General features: G+C 53.1%; 6 protein-coding genes across 6 annotated transcripts; 4 read left to right on the top strand and 2 right to left on the bottom strand.

Annotated features, from left to right (window-relative positions):
• Positions 1 to 3033: 3033 nt before the first annotated feature.
• Positions 3034 to 4377, top strand: M406DRAFT_231224 (uncharacterized protein; the record flags this gene model as incomplete). The annotated part of the gene is made up of 7 exons (XM_040915867.1): positions 3034 to 3183; positions 3278 to 3585; positions 3647 to 3760; positions 3853 to 3933; positions 4005 to 4072; positions 4136 to 4188; positions 4333 to 4377. Coding segments are annotated over 7 exons (819 nt in total), but the record flags the coding sequence as incomplete, so codon positions are not given.
• A 1319-nt stretch (positions 4378 to 5696) lies between these two features.
• M406DRAFT_355334 (alpha/beta-hydrolase) lies at positions 5697 to 6776 on the top strand. Its single transcript, XM_040923141.1, has one exon. The coding sequence runs from the start codon at positions 5831 to 5833 to the stop codon at positions 6734 to 6736; it is 906 nt and encodes a 301-aa protein (XP_040777667.1). The 5' UTR covers positions 5697 to 5830; the 3' UTR covers positions 6737 to 6776.
• Positions 6777 to 6914: 138 nt separating this feature from the next.
• Positions 6915 to 9016, bottom strand: M406DRAFT_253243 (Metallo-dependent phosphatase; the record flags this gene model as incomplete). Its single annotated transcript, XM_040916889.1, has 2 exons — positions 6915 to 7513; positions 7621 to 9016. 2 exons carry the CDS (start codon positions 9014 to 9016, stop codon positions 6915 to 6917), a joined length of 1995 nt encoding a protein of 664 aa, XP_040777666.1.
• A 1613-nt stretch (positions 9017 to 10629) lies between these two features.
• On the top strand, positions 10630 to 11416 carry M406DRAFT_274119 (acyl-CoA N-acyltransferase; the record flags this gene model as incomplete). The annotated part of the gene is made up of 2 exons (XM_040918210.1): positions 10630 to 10672; positions 10769 to 11416. The coding sequence occupies 2 exons, from the start codon at positions 10630 to 10632 to the stop codon at positions 11323 to 11325; spliced, it is 600 nt and encodes a 199-aa protein (XP_040777665.1). The 3' UTR covers positions 11326 to 11416.
• Positions 11417 to 11432: 16 nt separating this feature from the next.
• On the bottom strand, positions 11433 to 12617 carry M406DRAFT_53276 (uncharacterized protein; the record flags this gene model as incomplete). The annotated part of the gene is made up of 1 exon (XM_040924513.1): positions 11433 to 12617. One exon carries the CDS (start codon positions 12615 to 12617, stop codon positions 11433 to 11435), a length of 1185 nt encoding a protein of 394 aa, XP_040777664.1.
• Positions 12618 to 14430: 1813 nt separating this feature from the next.
• M406DRAFT_337653 (apses-domain-containing protein) lies at positions 14431 to 17296 on the top strand (the record flags this gene model as incomplete). The annotated part of the gene is made up of 3 exons (XM_040921277.1): positions 14431 to 14466; positions 14776 to 16543; positions 16653 to 17296. 3 exons carry the CDS (start codon positions 14431 to 14433, stop codon positions 17294 to 17296), a joined length of 2448 nt encoding a protein of 815 aa, XP_040777663.1.
• Between the last annotated feature and the right edge of the window lie 3650 nt (positions 17297 to 20946).

The following is a 20946-nucleotide window of genomic DNA, read 5'->3' as shown; positions in this document are numbered from 1 at the left end:
ATCGTAGCGGCTTCTTTTGGTAGCGAGGTAGGGATAAACACCACTCCATGATAGTCATACAATGTATACCTGTCGACTTAGCATATTTGATCACCTTCCACGTAGATAAACATTCTCGAATTTCGTGTCGGATCAGATCCGACGCCCCCCCATCCGAACAGCTCTCCAAAACTTCAGCAGTTAAAACGACATGTCGCCACAATTATTATGGGTAGACTCATCATAAAGGGTGGAGTTCCCCGGTCTATAACCATCAGCTCCTATACGTATGGCGCCTTTGAATGGATCTAAGAGGATCCTCGGCGGCGCCTCGCGTCCCGAGTATCCCTTCGGCTCCACGCTGCCGAGTCTTGTCCATCGTTACTGGCTGATGATCTACCTTGGTGGGAACGCACCTGTGGCTCTTCTTGTACGAGCACTTGAAATCTCCGATCAGTTCAATTGTTCGAGAAACCTAAGTATGAACTCACTAGGACTTGATCGAGGTAAGGTTCTGAGGCGCAAAAAATCTGGATGAAGGATCAAAACAGGAAATAGGGAAAGTAACAAAAGAGAGAGAAAGGGCTTTTTCAATTCAAGGGGCAATATAACACATCACCGCTCCTAAGAGGAGTGCTGGAATTTTGTTCCAGACGAGGGGTGCTAAGGCGATTCTGGACCAATGCAATGGAATCTCTCCTGGTAGATCGCATGGAGTATTTTCGCATAACTGATTAGCCTACAGCAGATGATCACGGAGGGCGCTCATCTTATCCAGCAGCCTTAGCCCACAGTTCAGCGTCAGGAGTTGATGCATTGCAATCGGCTGTCGGAGCCGACAAAAGCTCTGCGCGCCGAGCGGCCTATCAGCTAGCAGACGATGATTATAAGCGTGGAGAGAAGTGAAAGCGAAAAAACTTCTCGCCTCAAACTCTCTCACTCTCCACTTCTCGTCGTCTGGAAAAGTACCGTGGAGATCCTTTAGTTGCGTTGCAACGCAGGGCTGAGGCGGTATCGCAACGTGATGCCTGCAGCGGTATAATTTCGGTCGGCGGAGCCGGAATCATGCTTGCTCTCTGCATTGCCGTATAGTGTCAGTATTGCCATAGCGCGTAGTCCGACCTTGGCCACTCAGGCATAAGCAAAGCCTTTTTTTTTCTAGGCGACTAAGACGACGGGCCAGGCCGTCGTTGAGTTTGTTCTTATAAAGCTTTGTTCCAGATGGAGATGAAAATCGCCAACTCCAAAGCCTCTCTATCTGCGTCCAAGTTCCTTTTGCCCGGTTTATCCGTGCCGCCACCCACTGTGGACACACACTTGTGAGTGGATCATGGCGTACGTTTTTACTGGGCCAAGCAGGCCCCAGAAGACAATTCCTTGCGACCTGTGGAGCCTCGAGTTCGTTTCAACGACATCACAGTATGTAATGGGTTCCGGGTTCAGCCCTTCGGCTTTTCCCATACCCTTGCGTAAGCAGCGTAATGCTACTTTGAAGGGCATTGTGATCATCACGCGACAAACTCGTACTATGTAACAGCATGGAGAGCCGCCATTTCTTTTTCGTTTTGGTTTCTTGAGTTGTGATTCTTCTTTGGTCCTACTATAGTTACACGGTCGTGCCGAGAGTGTCCCATGGCAATATTCGTCGCTGCAGCATCTCTACGATGTCAAGATGGCTGGTAATTAAAGGTGCAACGAAGATTCAAGTGTCGTCTGCAGAGTCACATGAACCCTTATCTTCCCTCCTGGACGGGCGTCAAGGTTCTTGTATCTCTTTATCTACCTGTATATCCGTCCTTCTTTTCTTTTTCTCCTTGCCTCGTCCCTGAAAGAAGAATCCAGCCAGAAATACACAAGATTGCTGCTTGCTGAAGTCCCTTAGCTTGCACTGCGTTCACAGCCCTTACAAAGAGAAACTACGGTATCCCAACCACTGGAGCTGGCATTTATTATGGTACACTACAGACTTAGCAATAAGGAAGCTAAGAAGAAGTTCCACCGCGTATGGAGCAATTTCTTGTGAATGTGGTCCTACGCGGAAAAGGCGTGGGACCGCTTGATTCTCCGAACACATCAGCTTGGAAGAGATCAGCAGTTAATAATAGATGCACCGTAGTGACACTTGGACTTTTCCCCCCTGCGTTGCAAGTTATAATTTGAAGGATCGTGAACTGGACATCATACAGGATTATACTATCATATCATGGTAAGAAGTAGCAACAGTCAAGCCACACACAGGTGACAATTCTTGCTAGGATCCATCTGTGGGAGCAAAGCCTGTCCCAAAACGCAAGTGGAAAGATACAACGTATCCGTCACGCCCTAATTTTCGGAACCAGCGGAATTAATCCGAGAATAACTAGGTGCCAATCTACTATTAATTATAGTATGCTTAGTGCAGTCGCTGTGCGCGCTATGGGGAAATGCACGCCTAGCATAAGCTACACGCAGGATGCCTTGACATTCAGGAGGTGTGTCTGATACTGGGATCCGCACTTGTCTCATTCCAAGTCTACTCACCCACGTCCCTGAATAGAGTAAGAACTGTACGTTGCAGACCTCGATTGCCTGAAACGGTTGACCTTGAGAGGAGGCCCAGCCATGCATAGTGTTGTGATCTCCACTGAGACTCCATACATCCCGCGGAATCGGGTCTGAAGCCGCTAATATGAAGGAGTTGGATACAATACTCCATTGTGTAAGGTCGATCGCTGTGGGTGAGATGTACGCCCCTTGCAGGGGCGCTCCCTACTTAGTTCAACCAGGAAGTTCTTGTTCTATGGCAGCAAGAGAAGAAAACTGCCTCATGGTCCGCCCTTCCTCGACTTTTATCCAGGCAGTACGAGTTGTGCCGAGCGTCGACCTTTGCGTGCGCATGTCTTTGTGTTTTACTGCTCAGCGTGTCGGTAAATAATACAGCCTCAGCTTTGGATACTAATTAGTTCAATATCATCGACGTCGAAAACATCTTCCAACTCGACCAAGATAGGATCTCAAAAGAATCACTTTTCTCTCTTCTCCCCCCCCTTCCTTTCCCCATCAGATCTTGATAGCATGACCATCTATCAAGACAACGCACCCCACGTCGTGGGGGCGGTGGTCAGCCTTATGATCCTTGGGCTTTCGAGTTTCGCCCTGCGAGTCTATGTTCGGCAGGGCCAGAAGACATGGGGAGCCGAGGACTCTGTCATGGCCGTGGGTGTGGTAAGCATGACCCAAAACAAGGAGAAGGATAGAAAGGAATATAATTGCGATTTCTACATGGCCACGGTATGACTAACCACCGTCTTTATGCCAGTTGCCCTTCATTGTGCTTTCGATTGCCTGCATTCTCGGAGGCGTGAATGGGATTGGAGTCACCGATGCACATATTGCAGCAGCGACAGACGCCGACTATGAGAAGCTGGGCATGATGTACTTTTTCCTCTTTGAGGTCTTTTACTGCGCTTCCATCATCCCGGTCAAGCTGTCCATCTCTTTGATGCTGATCCGAATCGCCCAAAACCAAAAACCATACATCTGGGGCTCGTGGGCAATGATGATGTTGTTCTTCCTCGCCGACGGAGGTGCGCTGTTCTACATCATCTTCCAGTGCGCACCTGTCTCGTAAGTATTCACCAAGAGGTCTCGAAATTAACACACTTTGACTAATTATATCCGTGCACAGATACGCCTGGAACACCGATCAAAAAGGCTCCTGTCTGCCAGCGTCGTGGCTTGCTGATGTATATTACATGTGTACCGCCGTCAATATCGTTACAGACTGGACGACTGCTCTTCTGTGCGTCCGATTCTTCTTCTCTGTTTTCTTGTAGTTTTCCCAGCAAAGCTATGCCTAAGGAGTTGCTGCTAAATCAAACTTAACCTTTGCAGGCCCATCCCTCTCCTGTGGCACGTCAGGCTCGAGCGCAGCGAGAAGCTTTCTGTGGCTGCGATTCTCGGTCTTGGTATTTTGTAGGTTTCCCCTACACGTGCATCATTTCTTGATCCAGCCTTCACTAACAAGATGATCCATTTTTTTGTAGTGCGAGTCTTGCAGCTTGCATCAGATTGAACTATACTATCAACCTCACCTCATCCGAAAACTATCTCTGTACGTTTGCAATATCTCTCGTGCACAATGACGAAGTATCCTCCGAGCTAATCGAGATTATAGACGAAGTGTCCAACATCGTGATTTGGGGTTATCTGGAGCCAGCAGTCGGCCTGGTATGTACAGTTCAATCTCTTGTTTCTTCTCCGACTGTGCATCAAGATCAGCAAAACGACCCCCCTTCTCTCTTCTCTACAATTTTCATCCCCATATAATACTTCTCCTTCCTTGAGATCTATGAATTCTAACGTTTTCAAAAGTTTGTCGGCTGTATCGCCACACTCCGACCACTCTTCAGGAGACTCTTCCGACTGGGTTCCTTCGGGAGCAGCAAGGGCAAGTCAGGTGCCGGCCAGTCCAATATGCGATTCCCAAACAACTCCCGTCGGACATACGATCAGTTTTCCAAAACCGGCGACTTTGAGATGGGTGATGTTGGCATGACGAGCAGGGCATACAATGGGGCCCACGCCCATCCCACCACACCAAGCGATTCCGACAGCATGGAGCAGACCTTGATGGACAAGAAAGAGCCACACCCCCTGCACACAAACCAGAGTATTGTTGTTAGCCGGCATGTGCACATTGCACACGAGTCCAAAGGGGTTTCATGAGATTTATAAGAACCAGTTTCCAGTTGCACGGAACCTGGAGGGTGATGAGGGTCGCAGGCTCCGCCTCAGCAAGAGATTTCTCCCCTTGCCCTTGTTTTATCATAATAATCTTTTCCCTCTTCTTTTTAATTCATTAAGCACATAAGGCAGTCTCTTATTTGCGGAAACAATGCAACAATAGGATCGTCGAAAACCTGGACCGAGTTGTATGATTTTGGATAGAGAAAAGCGTTTGCGTCAAACCTTGAGATTTGTATAAATGAGAGCTGTCACTGTACAAATTCCGACTGTGCCAGACGCTACGAGCAATGAAGTAGTGGCGCGACTGGAGTTCGGCAATTATTTATAGCGACTGAACGTCTGGAATAGCGGGATGGGGCCAACTTTATTTTATTTACAAGATAGACTTTCGCTTACCTGGCTGGATCGAGAAAACCCTGGTGGTCGCATGTCCTCAACTTGGACAAGGTCCGATCTATCATAATTGACTGTTGTTAAAACCGTCCAAGTGCAGTGAGGACTATGGCCGTGGATCGCACAGGTCGAGGCATGTCTCCGTCGCTCTAAACAATCAATTTCCATTATAAATACAATGAATCACTTGTAACCTGTTTGATATTGCTGTCGTGCTGGGAAGGTATTCAAGGTTGTATAAAGAGTACACGATTAATAAACCGTAAGAAGAATATATTAATAAGTTTCCATTAAAACTTGTTGAGTGACCATGCCAGACGGCATTAACACCAACTGCATAACATTAATTGTTGATGATAAATAAATCATACGTAGCTGTACGGGTTCATTCAATGTCGGTGCGAAATCCAAGCTGAAGGTTTCCCGTGAGACGTTCTTATCTTCCGAGATGGATCGGGAGTTAAAGTGTTGGCCTACTATTGATCGATTATATAGCACGCCCTTCCTAGCCGATGACTCCGTGTCTACTTAATTAGTACTTGAAAACCTAAACAATATCTATAAATGAAGCAGCATTTCACGTCGTTATTATTATTGGGGATCGCAAACAGCCTTTTTCTTTCTTCCAGCCCCCCAGTCCAGCAACCTGATCAATGCATGTGATTGACCAAGATATCAATTCAAAGCAAACCTGCAAAGCAATTTTCATAACACCACCCCCTGCGCCGCCATGTTGTCAACAGCTGCCCGCGGCACCTCGATCGAGGTCCAACCTGACGTCAGCCTTCACGTCGAGATTATCGACAAGAACAACAATGAAGATAACACAATCGACTGCGCCAACACCCCAACAATTGTCTTTCTGCATTACTGGGGAGGGTCAACACGCACCTGGTCCAAGGTGATCCCGCTCGTGCACGCTTCAGAAGAACATGCGCATCATGCTCATTATCATTACCGCACCGTTGCCATCGACTTTCGCGGCTGGGGCGAGTCCACTGGCCCTTCGCACGCCGGCGCCTACTCCATCGCACACCTCGCCGCAGACATCGACACCGTGCTAGAACGCCTGCAACTGACGACAGTCTACCTCGTAGGGCTCAGCATGGGCGCCAAGGTTGCTCAGGCCGTCGCAGGCCGGGGCAACGTGAAGGGATTGAGGGGCCTCGTGCTGGTGAGCCCGGCGCCGCCAACGCCGCTCGTCTTGCCTCCCGAGGCCAGCGAGCAGCAGGTCCATGCGTACGAGACCTGGCAGAGCGCCGAGTTTGTGGCGCGGAATGTGCTGCTGTCGTCGCCGGAGGCTATTGACGATGAGCTGCTGAAACAGGTTGTTGGGGATATGCTAAGAGGGAAGGCGGAGGCGAAAGCTGCATGGCCTGCGTACGCCATGGGGGAGGACATCAGTCCGCTGGCAGGGCGGATCAAAGTGCCGGTGCAGGTTGTTGCAGCGGCCAAGGATGTTGTTGAGCCTCTAGAGCGGGTGAAGACAGAGGTCTGTGCAAATATTGAGACCTGTGGCTTGGTGGTGCTGCCCGGGGCGGGTCATCTTTCGCCTCTGGAAGCACCAGAAGAAGTCTCCAAGTACATAGTAGACTTCATTGGAGGCTTGGAGGATGTTGGACCTCGTGCCCAATAGGCAGAAAGAACCGTCTATACAAGCTGCTTCTTGCCTCTAGGCTGTTCAAAAAGAAATTGACACTTTTCCATCTGGTTGTGTCTAGATCACTAAACCCCCCCCCCCCCTTTTTTTTTTTTTTCCTTTCTTCTTTCTTCTTTCTTCTCTTCTTCTTTCTCTCGCGCCTGCTTATTCCCTTCTATGAGCCGATCATGACAATTCTACCCTCCACCTTGGGTGCGATGGCCTGCGTCCAGTCGCAGTCGACTTCGTCCTCCTCGAGCTCATCATCTGCCAGTGCGTTCACTCCTGCCTTCCTGCACCAGCGCCCAAACACTCGCCTCATGATCCTCAGCTCCTTCTCCTCCTGTTCCTCCGAAATGCCCGACAGCGAGCGTTCGAGACTCGTGGGCGAGGCCGCAGGCACATCGGTATCCCGGTCGACATCCGTGTCACTCTCTGTGAGGGGACCGACGCTGGACCGCCGGGCTCGCATCTTGGCTGGCGTCCAGTTCTCCCAGCTGGATGCTGAGTGCCTGTGGCGGTTCGTCTTTGCTACTGGGCTAGGGTTCGGAGTAGGCTTCTTGGGAGGGAGGACGGGGTGCGACTTGGTCACCTTGGAGACCACTTTGTCCCAATGCTGGCTCATGTGGGGGCCTAGGTGCGTCCATCTGTCGAGAACCTTGAGCTGCATAAAGTACTGTCGCAAGAGCATGGAGATGAGGATTCCGTTCTCCTCCGAGACGATCACGATCGCCTGACCACCTTCCTCCTCAATGAGCAGGGACTTGTAGCCGTCTACAAAGAAAAAGGAAGAGAAAAAAAAAGCTGGTCAGCCATGGCATTCTGCTTCGAAAAGGCATCTCATCAAGCTCAAATTGGGGCGGCGGCGGGGAATCAATTACCTTTTCCACGACCCATATAGCCACGCGTGGAGAGTACGTATAGTTTCTCGGGCAGGTAGCCATCCCCAGCAATATCCACCTCGGTGACTCTCTCGCCCGACGGCCGTTTGGGGTCGAAGGTGAACCTGATGTTGGACACCTGCGGGAATCTTCCCTCCAGCGCCGGGTACAGGCTTACGCTGTTCTCAAGAGCCTCACGGATGGCCTTGCCGGTCACCTTGAGAACAACGATGGGGTCCTCGAAGGGGAAACAGTCTGTGATGTCCTTGACACGGATGGGACCGGGCGGGTAGATCTGGTCTCCACGAATTGTGCCGGCGGCCATGAGGGCGCAGTCGGCGTTGTAGTGGTGGCGCATAATATCACAAACAAAGTTGCCAATGTTGGACTCCTTCAGGCGGACTGTGGTGAAGCGTGCGTCGAGCGGGGCGGCAGTCCAGCCTACGGGCTTCTCGAGGGACTGCTTCAGCTTGGCAGTCAGCCTCTCGGCCAGCTCCAGGGTCGGCTTGTGTTCAGCGATCGAGGAGACAATATCCCGGCGGTAGATGGTAAAATCCCATCTCTGGGAGCTCCCGTTGGTGGCAGGTCGCCGTGCCTCGATGTAGCTGAGCTGCTTGAAGTCGGTCCCGGACCTCAGCACGTGGCACCCGTTGATGAGGCTGTGCGAGTAGTAGTGGTCGTGCCCGCCCAGGATCAGGTCGATCTGGTCACCGACGCTCTCGGCCAGCTTGTTGTCGTTGGGCTCGCGCATGTGGGTGAGTGCCACAATCATGTCGGCGCCCTCGGCTCGCAGCTTTGGGGCCAGCTCCCTGGCAGTTTCTCTGGCTGACTTGTAGATGAGGTCTGGCGGCAGGGAGTTGATGGTCTCGAGCCATTCTCGCTCCCCGAGGCCAATGACACCAATCTTGATGCCATTGCTGGCCGTGAGCATATGAGTGCGCCTCGCGTTGCCGATGGGGACGTTCTCGCCAAGTGCCGGATCGAGGATGTTTGCGACTAGCCAGGGGAAATGACACTTCCCCATCAGCTGGTTGAACTGGGTCACACCAAAGTCGAGGTCGTGATTCCCCAGGGCGGCAACGTCGGTCTTGATAGCATTGAGTATGGGGACCATGTGGGAGCCCTTGGTGATGGAACTCTCGAGACTGGGGTTGAAGGCATCGCCGGAGAAGAGGGTCAGGCAGTGCGGCTGGTCCTTGAAGCGCTCGCCCTCCTGATAGTCCTTGACCACGGTGATGAATCTAGCAATGCCACCGACAGGCTCTGCTGAGGACGAGTCGAGATGGTAGACATCGTTGTAGTGCAGGAGTCTTAGGTCAGGAGGAGTTGTGGAGGAAGGGCTGCCGTATGTGATGACCTCCTCGGCCGTGGGCTTGGTGGTGTCGTCCGGAGCCATGGTGGAGGGAAGAGGGATGAGGTAGCCTGGCCTGACCACGTGTGAGGCGAGGCAGCACGACCAAAGGCGTGTGAGTGGGGCTATGAAGCCGAGAATTGAAGGACAGAGTCGACAGTATTCGTAGAAGCAAGAGCTGTAGCAGCAGTGGTTGTTGAAACGGGGACGTGATGAGAGACGTCCTGTGCAATACTATCAATTTAGTACTTGTACTGCAACAACCACAGCAACAACAGTTTTCCTGTGGAAAGATCTCTTGTCCCTTGCACTGTCTGTTGTGTTTCTCAGTGTCTTGCTATGCCAAGCTGTCCTGCCACCTCACTCACAGCATTGCGTGGCGGTGAGCGAGTCGAGTTGAGCAAGGTGAGTAGAGCGTGTGTGTGTGCGATCGATTGTTACTGTACAGTATGTAAGCCCACCTTTTTGAGCTTGGCAACCGTTGTTTTCATTGGCCCCTCGTGCTGCAGACAGCTTACTGCGTATGTGTTCCAAGCGCACTTGTCTGTACGGGTAGGCAGGATCAAGGTACAAGATCGACCAAGTTCTCGTTGGTGAAGCCGTGCACAAGACTTGTCGCGAATTTTGGTTAAGAAAGTTCATGAAATTGGAATGTTGGAAGGTACTTCAGTAGGTCAAGAGGAAAGAGGCGTGCGTACTATACTCTGCTGTACCTAAAATACCTACCCGTGCGTGCATGCCGTTTTGATGTTGAAGCTTCTGTAACTACTAGGGTAGCTAGCTAGCTATCTAATTGACAGTTGCCTGTAGTGGTGTGTGGGCTTTTGAGGGGGACCGGTAGGCGTTGCAGAGGAGCTCTCGGCTCTCTCCTGGTGCAATCATCTCACCAATCGGCAGGTTCCCATTGGTAAGTGAGACCACTGGGGCGAGGGAGGGTACTGTACTGTAGCGTGTGTAGTAATCGGGCCCTGCTGATCCCCGAGTTGAGCCACTAAAGGGCTGCCATAACCCCTACACCTTTGCCATCCTGCTATGGTAGTCTTCCCGTTAGGCTGAGAGCAGGTGCTGTGGAGGGGTCAAGATGAGGGGCAGAATGAGGGGTACTACCATCTGTTCTTACCCCTCTGTTCGTTCCATCATGACAACGCTCTTTGGCTGCTGGTATTCTTTTTTTTTTTTTTTATATATATATATATATTTTATAAACGAAGAATTTTTATTGTGTAAAGCTACAACAATCATCCTCTTCTCGTGTTATATTATGTGCATCTCTCTCTGTTTCTGTAGTCATCATTCTAGCTGCTGTAATCCACTCTTTGTCTTGCAAAGAATTGTTTGACAACTGCGCAAGTGAGCATTGCCATGATCGAGCGAGCAATGCATGAATTCGATGTACGTAATAAAAATATAGCAGGGAAGAGCCCATCAGAGCTCTGTTGATACTATTAGACGCTACAAATACACCCCGCCTCCTGCATCAACATAATACAATAATATTCCTCACCGACATACAAGTCATTCAATTCCTGGCTGCTGCACTTCAGGAGCTATAATAAAGAAGAATCTCATCGGCCCGAACGTGTACTAACTTGGCAGTGTTGCTCCCCCATAGACTATAGCCAATATTACCTTTGGGTTAATCCTCCTTCATTGGCAACATGACGAGCCCTCAACCTCTTATCCGCCATGCTCGGCGTGAAGGTGAGTCTAGCACAAAGCCCCCGTGTTAAGCTACTTCAAAAGCCTCCCTCGCCTATCTTTTTCCATTCTACTAACTGAGATCTCGTCTGGCTCAAGACGTTCCCGCCATCCTCGGCCTGATCAAAGAGCTGGCCGACTATGAACGTGAGCTCTCGTCTGTCGAGGCCACAGAGGCCAAGCTCCTGTCTACCATCGCCTTCGCGCCTTCGCGCTCTTCCTCCTCGGATCCGCCCTCGACCTCGGATGCCCAGGGCCTCCCTATCACCGAGGCCATCACCCCGACCAAGCCTGCGCGCTGTCTCCTGCTCTTCCGGCCCGAAGATGGCAGTGGCAGTGCAGGGACGGCGGCGGTGGGGATGGCGCTGTACTTCTACAACTACAGCACATGGCGGGCCAAGGCAGGCATCTACCTGGAGGACCTGTACGTGACACCGTCCGAGCGCAACAAGGGCTACGGAAAGAGGCTGCTCGTCAAGCTGGCCGAGGAAGTGGTGGCCATGGACGGCGGACGGCTGGACTGGAGCGTGCTCAAGTGGAACGAGCCGAGCATCCGCTTCTATGAGGATGTCATTGGGGCAACGAGGATGGAGGATTGGGTCGGCATGCGCGTGGACAAGGAGGCGCTCGTGAGGCTGAGCAGAATGTTGGACTGAAAATAAAGAGGGAGAATAAAAAAGAATTACGAGGAGAATTCTCGGTCCTACCAGAATTAGATGCATAGACCGGCCATGGATGAACAAGGTCCTGGCAGATTGTGTTTTTATTTCTCTTTCGCAATTTGTCTTCTTGGCTTCTTGGGTCTCTTGGCGATAGCGTCCTTGAAGAAGGCTGCCTGGTTGGCCGTCGCGACGGGGGTCTTCTTCTCGACACGTCCCCACTCGACATGCCACCGGCCCGGCTGGTCTTCCACCTTGGTCATGGTCGGGGTCATCTCCCATATCTTGCTGTACAGTCTCGTCCAGAACCTCGCACGCTTGTAGGAGTGTACGCCTATGGGTGCGCCCAGCCCGTACGGAGCCTCCCCCTGCTCGCCGGTCCGTACCTTCATGGATCTCGAGCTCCCCCTCTCGATGTGCCTGACCGGGTGCGTGGCGAACTCCTTCCAGTCCCACTTGCCGCCGCCGCCGCCGCTCTGTTGTTTGCTGTCGTATCCTTCTTCTTCAGGCCTGCCTCCTTGATACACCGGCAAACCCTGGGGCCGTCTCGTGGGCATCTCCCAGAGGTTCCGGTCGGCCGTACCCGCGGCCAGGTGGCGCAGCATTTCCCACTCGCCCCTACCGACGGGCGGCATGAGGCGGTTGACCTGGGCCTTGTACCACTTGCGCATCTTGCTCCTGCGCAGCCTCGCAGCCAATGGGCGGCCCCATATGTTCAGTTCGGGGATGGCCTCCTGTGGGTTCAGCTTGTTTCCCTTGATGGAGGGTTTGGGGCTCCAGAAGCTCCTCTTGGCCTGGCTTGCGGCCAGTGCGTGGAGCTTTGGCAGGTCCCAGTTGTCCAGCCAGTCTCGCTTCAGCTGCCTCCCCTGTTTCGGCCCTCCTGCTGGTGCTTCTCGACCTGGCCCCTGCGGGCCTTCAGCCTCCTCGCGGATCTGCCTCGCCAGCTCGTCCGAGTCGGCAGGCGGAGGTTTGGCCAGGAACCTCGACATGAGCACCCGCCGTCTCTTGCCTATGCGCCCAAAGGACAACATCAGGACGCGGCGCATAGTCTCCATGTGGCCCATGTTGGCAGCGTGCAGGAGGCGGAGGTTATGGCGGGCGCGGCTGATGCGTGACAATGTGAGGGCGGACTTGTGGCTGCTCTTGTCGTGCATGTGCGCCCTGAAGCGTGTGCGGATCTGGTCGGCTACGAAGGGGCGACATACTGGCGGGAGGTAGGAGGCTTCGCGGAGGAGGCTGCGGAAGAGAGCGAGCGTTGTTGATGATGACGGTGATGTTGATTTTGGCATGAGAGAGGCCATCTCTGTCTTTTCTTCTCCTTCTCCTCCTCTTGGCACTGCTGCTATAAATTGGTTATTAATGTCATCCTCTTCAGGCCATCTAGCAGACCAGTCACCTGGACACAGCCGTTGTGCTAATGGGAGAGGAAGAGGAGGGTGGGGTGGAGTTTGTTGTAGTGGTATGAAGTGGGGTGGTATTGCTATGATGCTTTTGGAGGTTTGACTCTAAGACAAAGGCTGAATTGGAGGGCAGAATGGGGAAGAAAAAAAGACCACTTTACGCGTGCCCCACACACGCGTTCCAGCGTCCATCCCTCACGAATGGCGGTACAAAGAGCATATGCAGTGGTCGAAAAAAGCACGACAATTGTAATACTATTATTGTTATTATGATTATTATTGTTATCTTTCAAAAAAGAGAAGGGTTTACGCATGCAATACATCCATTACTTTTTGCCCATAAATCAGTCAGAGTCTTGTTCCCAACTTGATTCTTGGTTGGTTGGTAATCTTTTCTGTTGAGCAGATTCAGAAATCCCCCAAAATATTGAGATCAACCCCCTGTCTTGGGGGCTGCTGGAATGCCCCGCCCTTGGCCATGGCGACCCACTGACGCGACCATCTTCCCACTAAAGCCCTTCCACAACCACAGGCTCCCTTGGGGGGGGGGGGCGGCGCGTGTGTTGAACGAACCCCTGAGCCTCCCAGTGAGCACAAGCACTATGGGTTCAGTGAGCGAACTACACTGGCATGGCTGGCTCCAGTAAGCAATACCACCAGCCCACACCCTGGCTAGCTGCTACTTTACCACAACTACACGAAATGGCCGCGAAACAGACACGTCCAAGACTCGTGTCTTCCTAGGATCTTTTTCTCTTAATTAATTGCATGCAGAACCCCGAACAAGAAGCTGAAGCTACAGCTATCCCCCCGATGCTCCCCTCCTCCCTTTTCTTGTCGTGTCTATTGGTTCCATTCTCGGTGTCACAAGCCCACCTTTTTCCATCTCACCTGACCTCGCGTAAAGGCAACATACTGTACCTTTCTCCCCCTCCTTGTCGCTTCCTATCTGCTTGGGAGAGCTACGATCTAGGGCAGGGCAGGTAACAGAAGAAGTATCCATTGACTTTGACTTTGGTGTGGGAACCCCTCTTTCTTGATACTACTGCTACTACCATTGTTATCTTCTTTTTCTTTCCCTCCTCCTCCTCCTCCTCTTTACGCAGTCAATCAATACTCGAAATCGATTCGACGCGGCCAGCCACACGTCTCCTCGCCCTCCTGACCTTGGCCCATCCCAATCTCGACTCGACTCGACTCGACTCTCCCTGTCTGTCTCCCTTGACCAACTCGATCCTCCCTGTCAAAGACTTGGCAAAAGAAGAAGAACATACACCGAAAACACAAGCTCGCAGAATCTTGCCCCACACCGCCTTCACTAAAGTTCGCGTCGTCGATCTGGGAGAATACCGCTGCTCTTCTTCGCGTGTCAACCCCCCCTCGCGACGGGCTCCTATCGCTTCGCACATACATACACGTACACGTCTCAATTCCACGGTATTGCATCGTAGTGCATAGCATCTTTTGTCGCATTACAGCATCTCGTAGCAACAGCTTGTCAAATTGAAATCGAATCCCAGGAAATCGCGTCTCTCACCCATCCATCTATCCTACTGCTACCCACAGTAGCCGTCGAACAAAGCTTAGTTTCCTGCAGGTCGAGTGCGGGTGCGGGTGCGAGCCTAGACGCCAGCAGCGAGGACAATCAAATTGTCCCTCTGCACCATCACGCGCGCGTCAATGGGATCTGGTCCACCATAGCATGGCATCCTCCACCATCCTCACCAATCCCTCGATCGTTCCACACCCAGCTGGCCTTGTCGCCGCCCAGCCAGCCCATCCTCGCGCCTCTTTCTCCGCCGCCTCCTCTATACTCCCTCCTTCCACCACTTATCCCCACGCCGCCGCCGCCCACATACAACAGCAGCAGCAGCAGCAGCAGCAGCCGCCGACTCCTCCTCTCACCGCCATGTCGCATTCACAACCCTCGTCCCAGCACTCTTTCTCCTCGTCCCAGCAGCAGCAACAGCAGCAGCAGCAGCAGCAGGGCGGCCGCCCCACCGGCTACCATCACTTCGCCGGCTCCCAACCGAACCATGTCGAGGAGGATGACGGCCCTCAGATCTACTCATCCGTCTACAGCGGCGTCGAGGTCTACGAGATGGAAGTCAACCACGTCGCCGTCATGCGCCGTCGCAATGACAGTCACCTGAACGCAACCCAGATTCTCAAGGTCGCCGGTCTCGACAAGGGCAAGCGCACCAAGATCCTCGAGAAGGAGATACAGACTGGTGAGCACGAGAAGGTCCAGGGCGGCTATGGCAAGTACCAGGGCACCTGGATATCCTTTGAGCGCGGCGTCGAGGTCTGCCGTCAGTACGGCGTCGAGGATCTCCTCCGGCCCCTCCTCACCTACGACATGGGGCAGGATGGCGGTGTCGCCGGCCGTGGAGACCTCAACACCCCGACCAAGGAGCAGGCCATGGCCGCCCAGAGGAAAAAGTACTACGCCGCGCCTACGAGCTCGCGCCCCAATAGCATGTCCGGCACCTTCTTCCAAAACATCTCGGCCACTGCCTCTAACGCCGTCGCCGCCATCAGCAAGGCCCGTCTCGACTCGCCTGGACCCAGAAAGCGCGGCGGTGGTGGTGGCAATCTGTCACGCGCCGCCAGCTTCAACAGACAGTCCTCGATGCAGAATATAGATGACTTCCCCAACTCGCAGCAGAGCTACACCTCGGAACGCGGCCGTAATGCCGCCGCCGCCGCCGCCGCCGCCGCCGCTGCTGCTGCTGCCTCCACCTCGGATTCTGTCTACTCCTCACAGCGCATCGGCTCCCAGCAGATGAGCATCGACGGCACCGAGCCACCCAGGAAGCGACAGAGGGTCAATGTGACGCCCGCCGACAGCTTTGGCAACTCGCAGGGCATGCGCATGTACGCCGAGGCCTTCCCTGGGTCACCCACCGAGCCGAACGAGTCCTTCATCTACTCCCAGGCGGGCATCGCCGTTCATGACGATGCGGATCACGACGGTATCTCGCCTCTCCCGCCCCTCCCGTTTGAGGATTCTGTCGACGCCGATGTCAACCGAAAGACTCTCCTAGGCCTATTTGCAGACCCTGCCGAGCCTGACGCATTCGAGGAACTGCAGGGCCTGACTCCTGTCGAACTGGATATGCCGATCGACAGCCAGCACCACACCGCGCTACATTGGGCTGCCACGTTATCACGTATGAACATCGTGCAGGCTCTGATCAAGCACGGCGCAAACCCCTTCAGGGTCAACTCGGAAGGGCAGACGGCCCTCATGCGTGCCGTCATCGTCACCAACTCCCATGATAACTTCTCATTTCCCGAGCTCCTGGACCTTCTGGGCAACACGCTTGAGGTCGCAGACAACAAGGGCCGTACGGTGCTGCACCACATCGTCGTCACCAGCGCAATAGACCGTCGTCACGCCACCAGCAAGTACTATTTGGATTGTCTGCTGGAGTGGGTGGTGAGGCAGGGTAGCCAGCCCAGCAGTCAAGACCACAGCGTCAACGGCAACCATTCCGCCGCCGCCGCCGCTCTTAATGCCGCTCACCCTAAGATAGGGCTTGGGAGGTTTATGACAGATGTGGTCAACGCGCAGGACAAGGTTGGCGACACGGCTCTGAATCTCGCCGCGCGGATATCAAATCGAAGCATCATCTCGCAGCTTCTAGAGGTTCATGCAGACCCGGGCATCCCCAACCGCGTAGGCCTCAGGCCGCGTGACTTTGGCATTGGTGAATTACCAGATGGTGATCAGATGCTGGTCGACGCTGAACAGGTCGATGTTGCTGCGAGCAATCAGCGGAGCAAAGAGAGTAGTGATGATATCGTTTCATGTAAGTTTTGTTCTTGCTTACTTCCTCCTTTCCTTTTCCCCCGTGCTTTCCCTTCCCTACTCACCCATAATCTGCTCCCTGTGCTGACAATTTCGTCCCCGTTTTACAGCAATGAAAGACCTGCTGGGTGAGACGGCAGCGATCGCACAAGAGGAGCTCAAGAAGAAGCAGGACACGCTGGACGAACTTCACACGGGCCTCAGAACGTCGTCCGCCAAGCTGGCCGAGACGAGGCGCGACCTGGAGGCGCTGAAGGAGAAGTTAAAGCAGCAGCAGCTCCACCGACAAAAGGTCGCCAACCTATCACGCGAGCTCGAGAGGATCCAGTACCGGATGAGCTCGGTCGAGCAAGAACACGGCTCCTCGCAGTCGAGCTCTGCCGCGCAGTGGGAGGAGGAACTCGAGAGCGCCGCCGAGAGCGCCGCCTCGTCGCAATCCGACTCTGCTCATCCTCATTCTCGCCAGTCGCAGCCCAAGGCCATTGGCGGCTTGCCGGATGCTAATATCCTCCGCGCGCGCATAAAGGCGACCAGCGATGTGCTGCATAACGTGAAGAGCAGTGTGTCTCGCCTCAAGGGCAGCAGCCGCGATATCGAATACAAGTACCGCCGCCTCGTCGCCCTGGCCGCCAACTGCCCTGAGGACCAGGTCGACGAGCTTCTCAACAACCTCGTCCGCGCCGTCCAGAGCGAGAAGGGCGAGCTGGAGATTGGCCGCGTGCGCAAATTCCTCGGCGGCGTGGACGGCGTTTAGAGCACGCTGCCCACCCTCTCTTCCGCCGCGCGTACTACTGCGTTTCATGGCCGCACGCCCGCGCTGGCGACACCCCCCGCGAGCTCCTCTCCAGTCCGTGCTGCTGCTGCTTCTGCTCCTGCCACTCCCACTGGCAAGAGGCTTGTTACATTGGCCGCGCATGCGCTCGGGGCTTCAGCTGCACTTTCCGAGGATCTACTCATCACTCCCTCAAGAAAATATAATTCCTCTCCGCTGAGACGAGACCGGGCTCAGACCGTCTACAGTTCTGGAGGCGTCTTTAATTCCGAGGGCACAGACTTCTCCCCTTCAGTCATGTTTTGCGACTGAGCATCATTGTTGCCACACGGTATTCATCTGGGGAGATAATCCAAGAATCAACAATGGATACTCTCTCTCTCTCTCTCTCTCGGGTCCGGTCTGTGTCTGTTATGGCTACTTATTTGGGTAGTATCATTGTACGGACATGACTTGGTTTAGGGTTTTGTCTTATTTCTTTCCTTCTTTCTTCTGCTTGTCCTTTTTGTTCTCATTACGATGGCGGTGCTGGCGGTGGCTGTCGTTTCACACTTGATACCACGATTCTATCAGTTAGTTCATGATCTGCCTAAAGGCCGACAGAGTTGTTTATTGCCCCATGATAGGAGGGCAGTCCGGAGTACGAGGTTGGATGCGGAAAAAAATAAAATAAAGTGAAAGGTTATTGTTTACTTATACTTTCATGTCTACTTCGACTCGGTGTATGGTTTCTTTTTCTTGACCCATCTTAGACCCTCCTAAGGACGTCTTCTTTTGTGTTCATGGGGTCAATTCATGCTCTGGTTTATAGGTATTACGGTAATTCTAGGATCTTCACCTCGCAAGGTTCATTGACCGATGCTCACTCACAACCTGGGTGCTGGCCTCACTCTCACTTGAATCCCACATCTCCAACATCATCGTATGTACTTCATTACCACATCCATCCCATCAACTATTCCCCAACCTCTTTACTACAACGACATGAGCCTAGCCTCGTCAAGTGTCAGGCACTAGTGTCGTGGTAGCAGATGGTGTAACCATGACATACATCGTGCCGACTTGGTATCCTGGGGACGTACTCGTGAGCCCCTTTCAGTCCAATTCACCACTGGACACCTGTCGTGGAACTGGGGTGGAAGGTGGGAACTCGGCCACATCCGTGGACGGCTTTCGGTGCTTCATCGACTTGGTCTATGCGCCGGTCAGTGTCGGCGTGGCTGTTGGCGGCTGTAGCTTCTCCGTCCTGGTATTGGTCTTGGTCGATTTAGTTTTGGTCGTCTTGGTCTTGGTCGCCTTAGTCTTCTCCGTTTTGGTCTTGGTCGCCTTGGTCTTGGTCGCCTTGGTCTTGGTCGTCTCAGTCGTGGCCGTCTTGGTCTTGCTCTTGGTCGTTTTGGTCTTGGTTGTCTTGTTGTTAAGCGTGACGATTGTCTCTTCACTGTTCAGGAATGGTCTCGGTGTTGCCTTGGGCGAGGCATCTTTGACGGGAGGAGCGCCGGCCAGCACGATGACCATATCGGAACAGCTTCTGGTACCGTTGTTCGAGGTACACGCTGCCTTGACTTTGAGGTGTACCGTGGCCTCGTGAATGTCGTCAATATTGGTGGCAACGAGCATGATATTGATCAGCGCAGTGATGTCCAGCTTGTCCAGGTCGATGACCACGGGGTTGGTGGTGTTGGGGACGAGGGAGACTAGGGCTGAAGATGTAGGTAGTAGGGCGCCAGGGAATCCGGCGGCTTCGGGTGAAGTCATCGAGGTCTGGGGCACCGTCTTGGTTTCTGTGCTTAGAATAGTCGTGGACAAAGTTGGGCCAATGTTTCTCGGTGTTGACGCTGGCATGGAAGGCTCAGCAAAATACGGAATCGTCATGGTGGTCGTCTTCGGAGTGTGTCCAGGAAGAGTGACGGTGATGATTTTGGATGAACCCGTACTGGTCTCTTCCACTTGGGGCTGCGACAGCTGGAAAAGCAGATCCTGTATTTCAAAGACATCAGGGGGTGGTGCGTTCAAAGTCGGCGCCGCGCTTGTGGTGCGGGTTCTTGTCGAATGCTTGGAGGTCTTGCCCGTCTTGGATGATGTCTTCCTCGAAGACTTTTTTGTTGTTGTGTTCAGCCCGGGAAGATCGTACGGTGGAGTGGTCTCGCCTTCCTCGCACTTGAACCTTCTCTTGTTGCTGCAGATTCTGTAGACCATGGAGACGTGCGTATACCGTCGATCGGTTTCTTTGTACCCACGTTGTGAAGTTGCAAAGTGGATTCTGTAGAAGTATTCTCCAGCCTGGACGATCTTGAATGCCTCCTTTTCAGTTCTCCTAGGTGGCCGGAAGCAGCAGAGTCCTTCGTCGTGCGGGCAAGCTTCGAAGCCCGTGTTCGGGTGCGGCGTTGGAAGCACCCTCGGGTTCATCTTGCCCGTCGTATTCAGCATCTCCTCACATGGGATGCTGTCGACACTGTCAAGCATAGCGCGAAAAAACTTCCAGTCTGATTCTAGAACAGAGAGTGATAGTGGAGACTGGCCACCATCGTCTCCTTGAGCAGTGGTCGGTCCTGTGGAGCAAGTCTGTCGGGCATCCAGGCATTCAAGGCATCCATCTATGCTGACTTTGACAGTCCTGGCTACAATCATAACACTGTCAGAACGAGCCGTTGATGATGAGGTTATCAACGAGACCGAGCAAAGGAGAATAACTTACTGAGGTCATAGGTGGCCTCGAGTCTGATGTCTGAGCCCTCAGGTGCGCAGCTGCAAAAAATGTATCCGACTTGAGTTGAAGACTCGCCGGGCTTGATGAGGACGCATGACTTGCAAAAATCGGAAAAGTGGCCTCTAGACAATAATAACAAACAAGGGATTAGCACACAAGAAGAGGGTCTGTCTCTCCAGTTGTTCTTAAGGAAATACTTACTCTTTGATAGGAAACAGGTGATTGTCGGTGTACTCGCTCGCCTCGGGGGTTCGACGAGGCCCCCAAGCAAGACATCCATTGAGATCGACAGTAGTGTTCACAGGTGCCTGGCCGGCCCAACTGCAAGCCCCAGATAGGATACCAGTATCTGGAGTCAGCGATAGGTCATCGCAGAGGTGCATAAAGTTGCGGTCAGGGACCAAGGCGTTGGCATGGCCTGCAATGAATGGGAGGAGCCACAAGACCTTCATCTTGACAGCGAGGGAGGGTATCGAGGGCTGTAGCCAAGAGTACAAGAGAGCGGGACTGAAGTTGATGTATTGCCGAGAGAGCAGGTTGAAATTGGAATGAATGGTATATAAGAATAACTCAATGATAACACAGTAGAGAGGGTGAGATGAAGCGAGAGGTAGGACTAGTGAGAGAGTGAATGGTCTAGAAGAGTAGAGGAAGAGTAAGGAAAAAATGTTGTAGGCTTATGTCGTGGATGCAAATAACAATCTTGAGAGCCAAAGTAGACGATTGGCACCGGCGTTGTCTTTGTGCCATCATCTCTCCCAAATAGCTCCTTCCTGCTGGGCAAGGTCTCAAGTGACTCGGGTCGAAGAAGAACAAAAAGGAAGGACACAGAGCACTCGGATGTTGTTGAGAAGGAAGGCACGGCCTTCTTCACAACTATTCAGTAGTACGGCAGCTTGACGATATCGATCGCTCTTGCTCGAGT

The sequence above is a fragment of the Cryphonectria parasitica genome (assembly GCF_011745365.1).
Source record: "Cryphonectria parasitica EP155 unplaced genomic scaffold M406scaffold_3, whole genome shotgun sequence".
NCBI classification, from domain to species: Eukaryota; Fungi; Ascomycota; class Sordariomycetes; order Diaporthales; family Cryphonectriaceae; genus Cryphonectria; species Cryphonectria parasitica.
The sequence above is the reverse complement of the archived record's forward strand: the minus strand, read 5'-3'. Positions and strand labels throughout refer to the sequence as shown.

Excerpts from the sequence above, each read along its gene's own strand:
- M406DRAFT_355334 (XM_040923141.1), top strand. The coding sequence starts at position 5,831 with ATGTTGTCAACAGCTGCCCGCGGCACCTCGATCGAGGTCCAACCTGAC.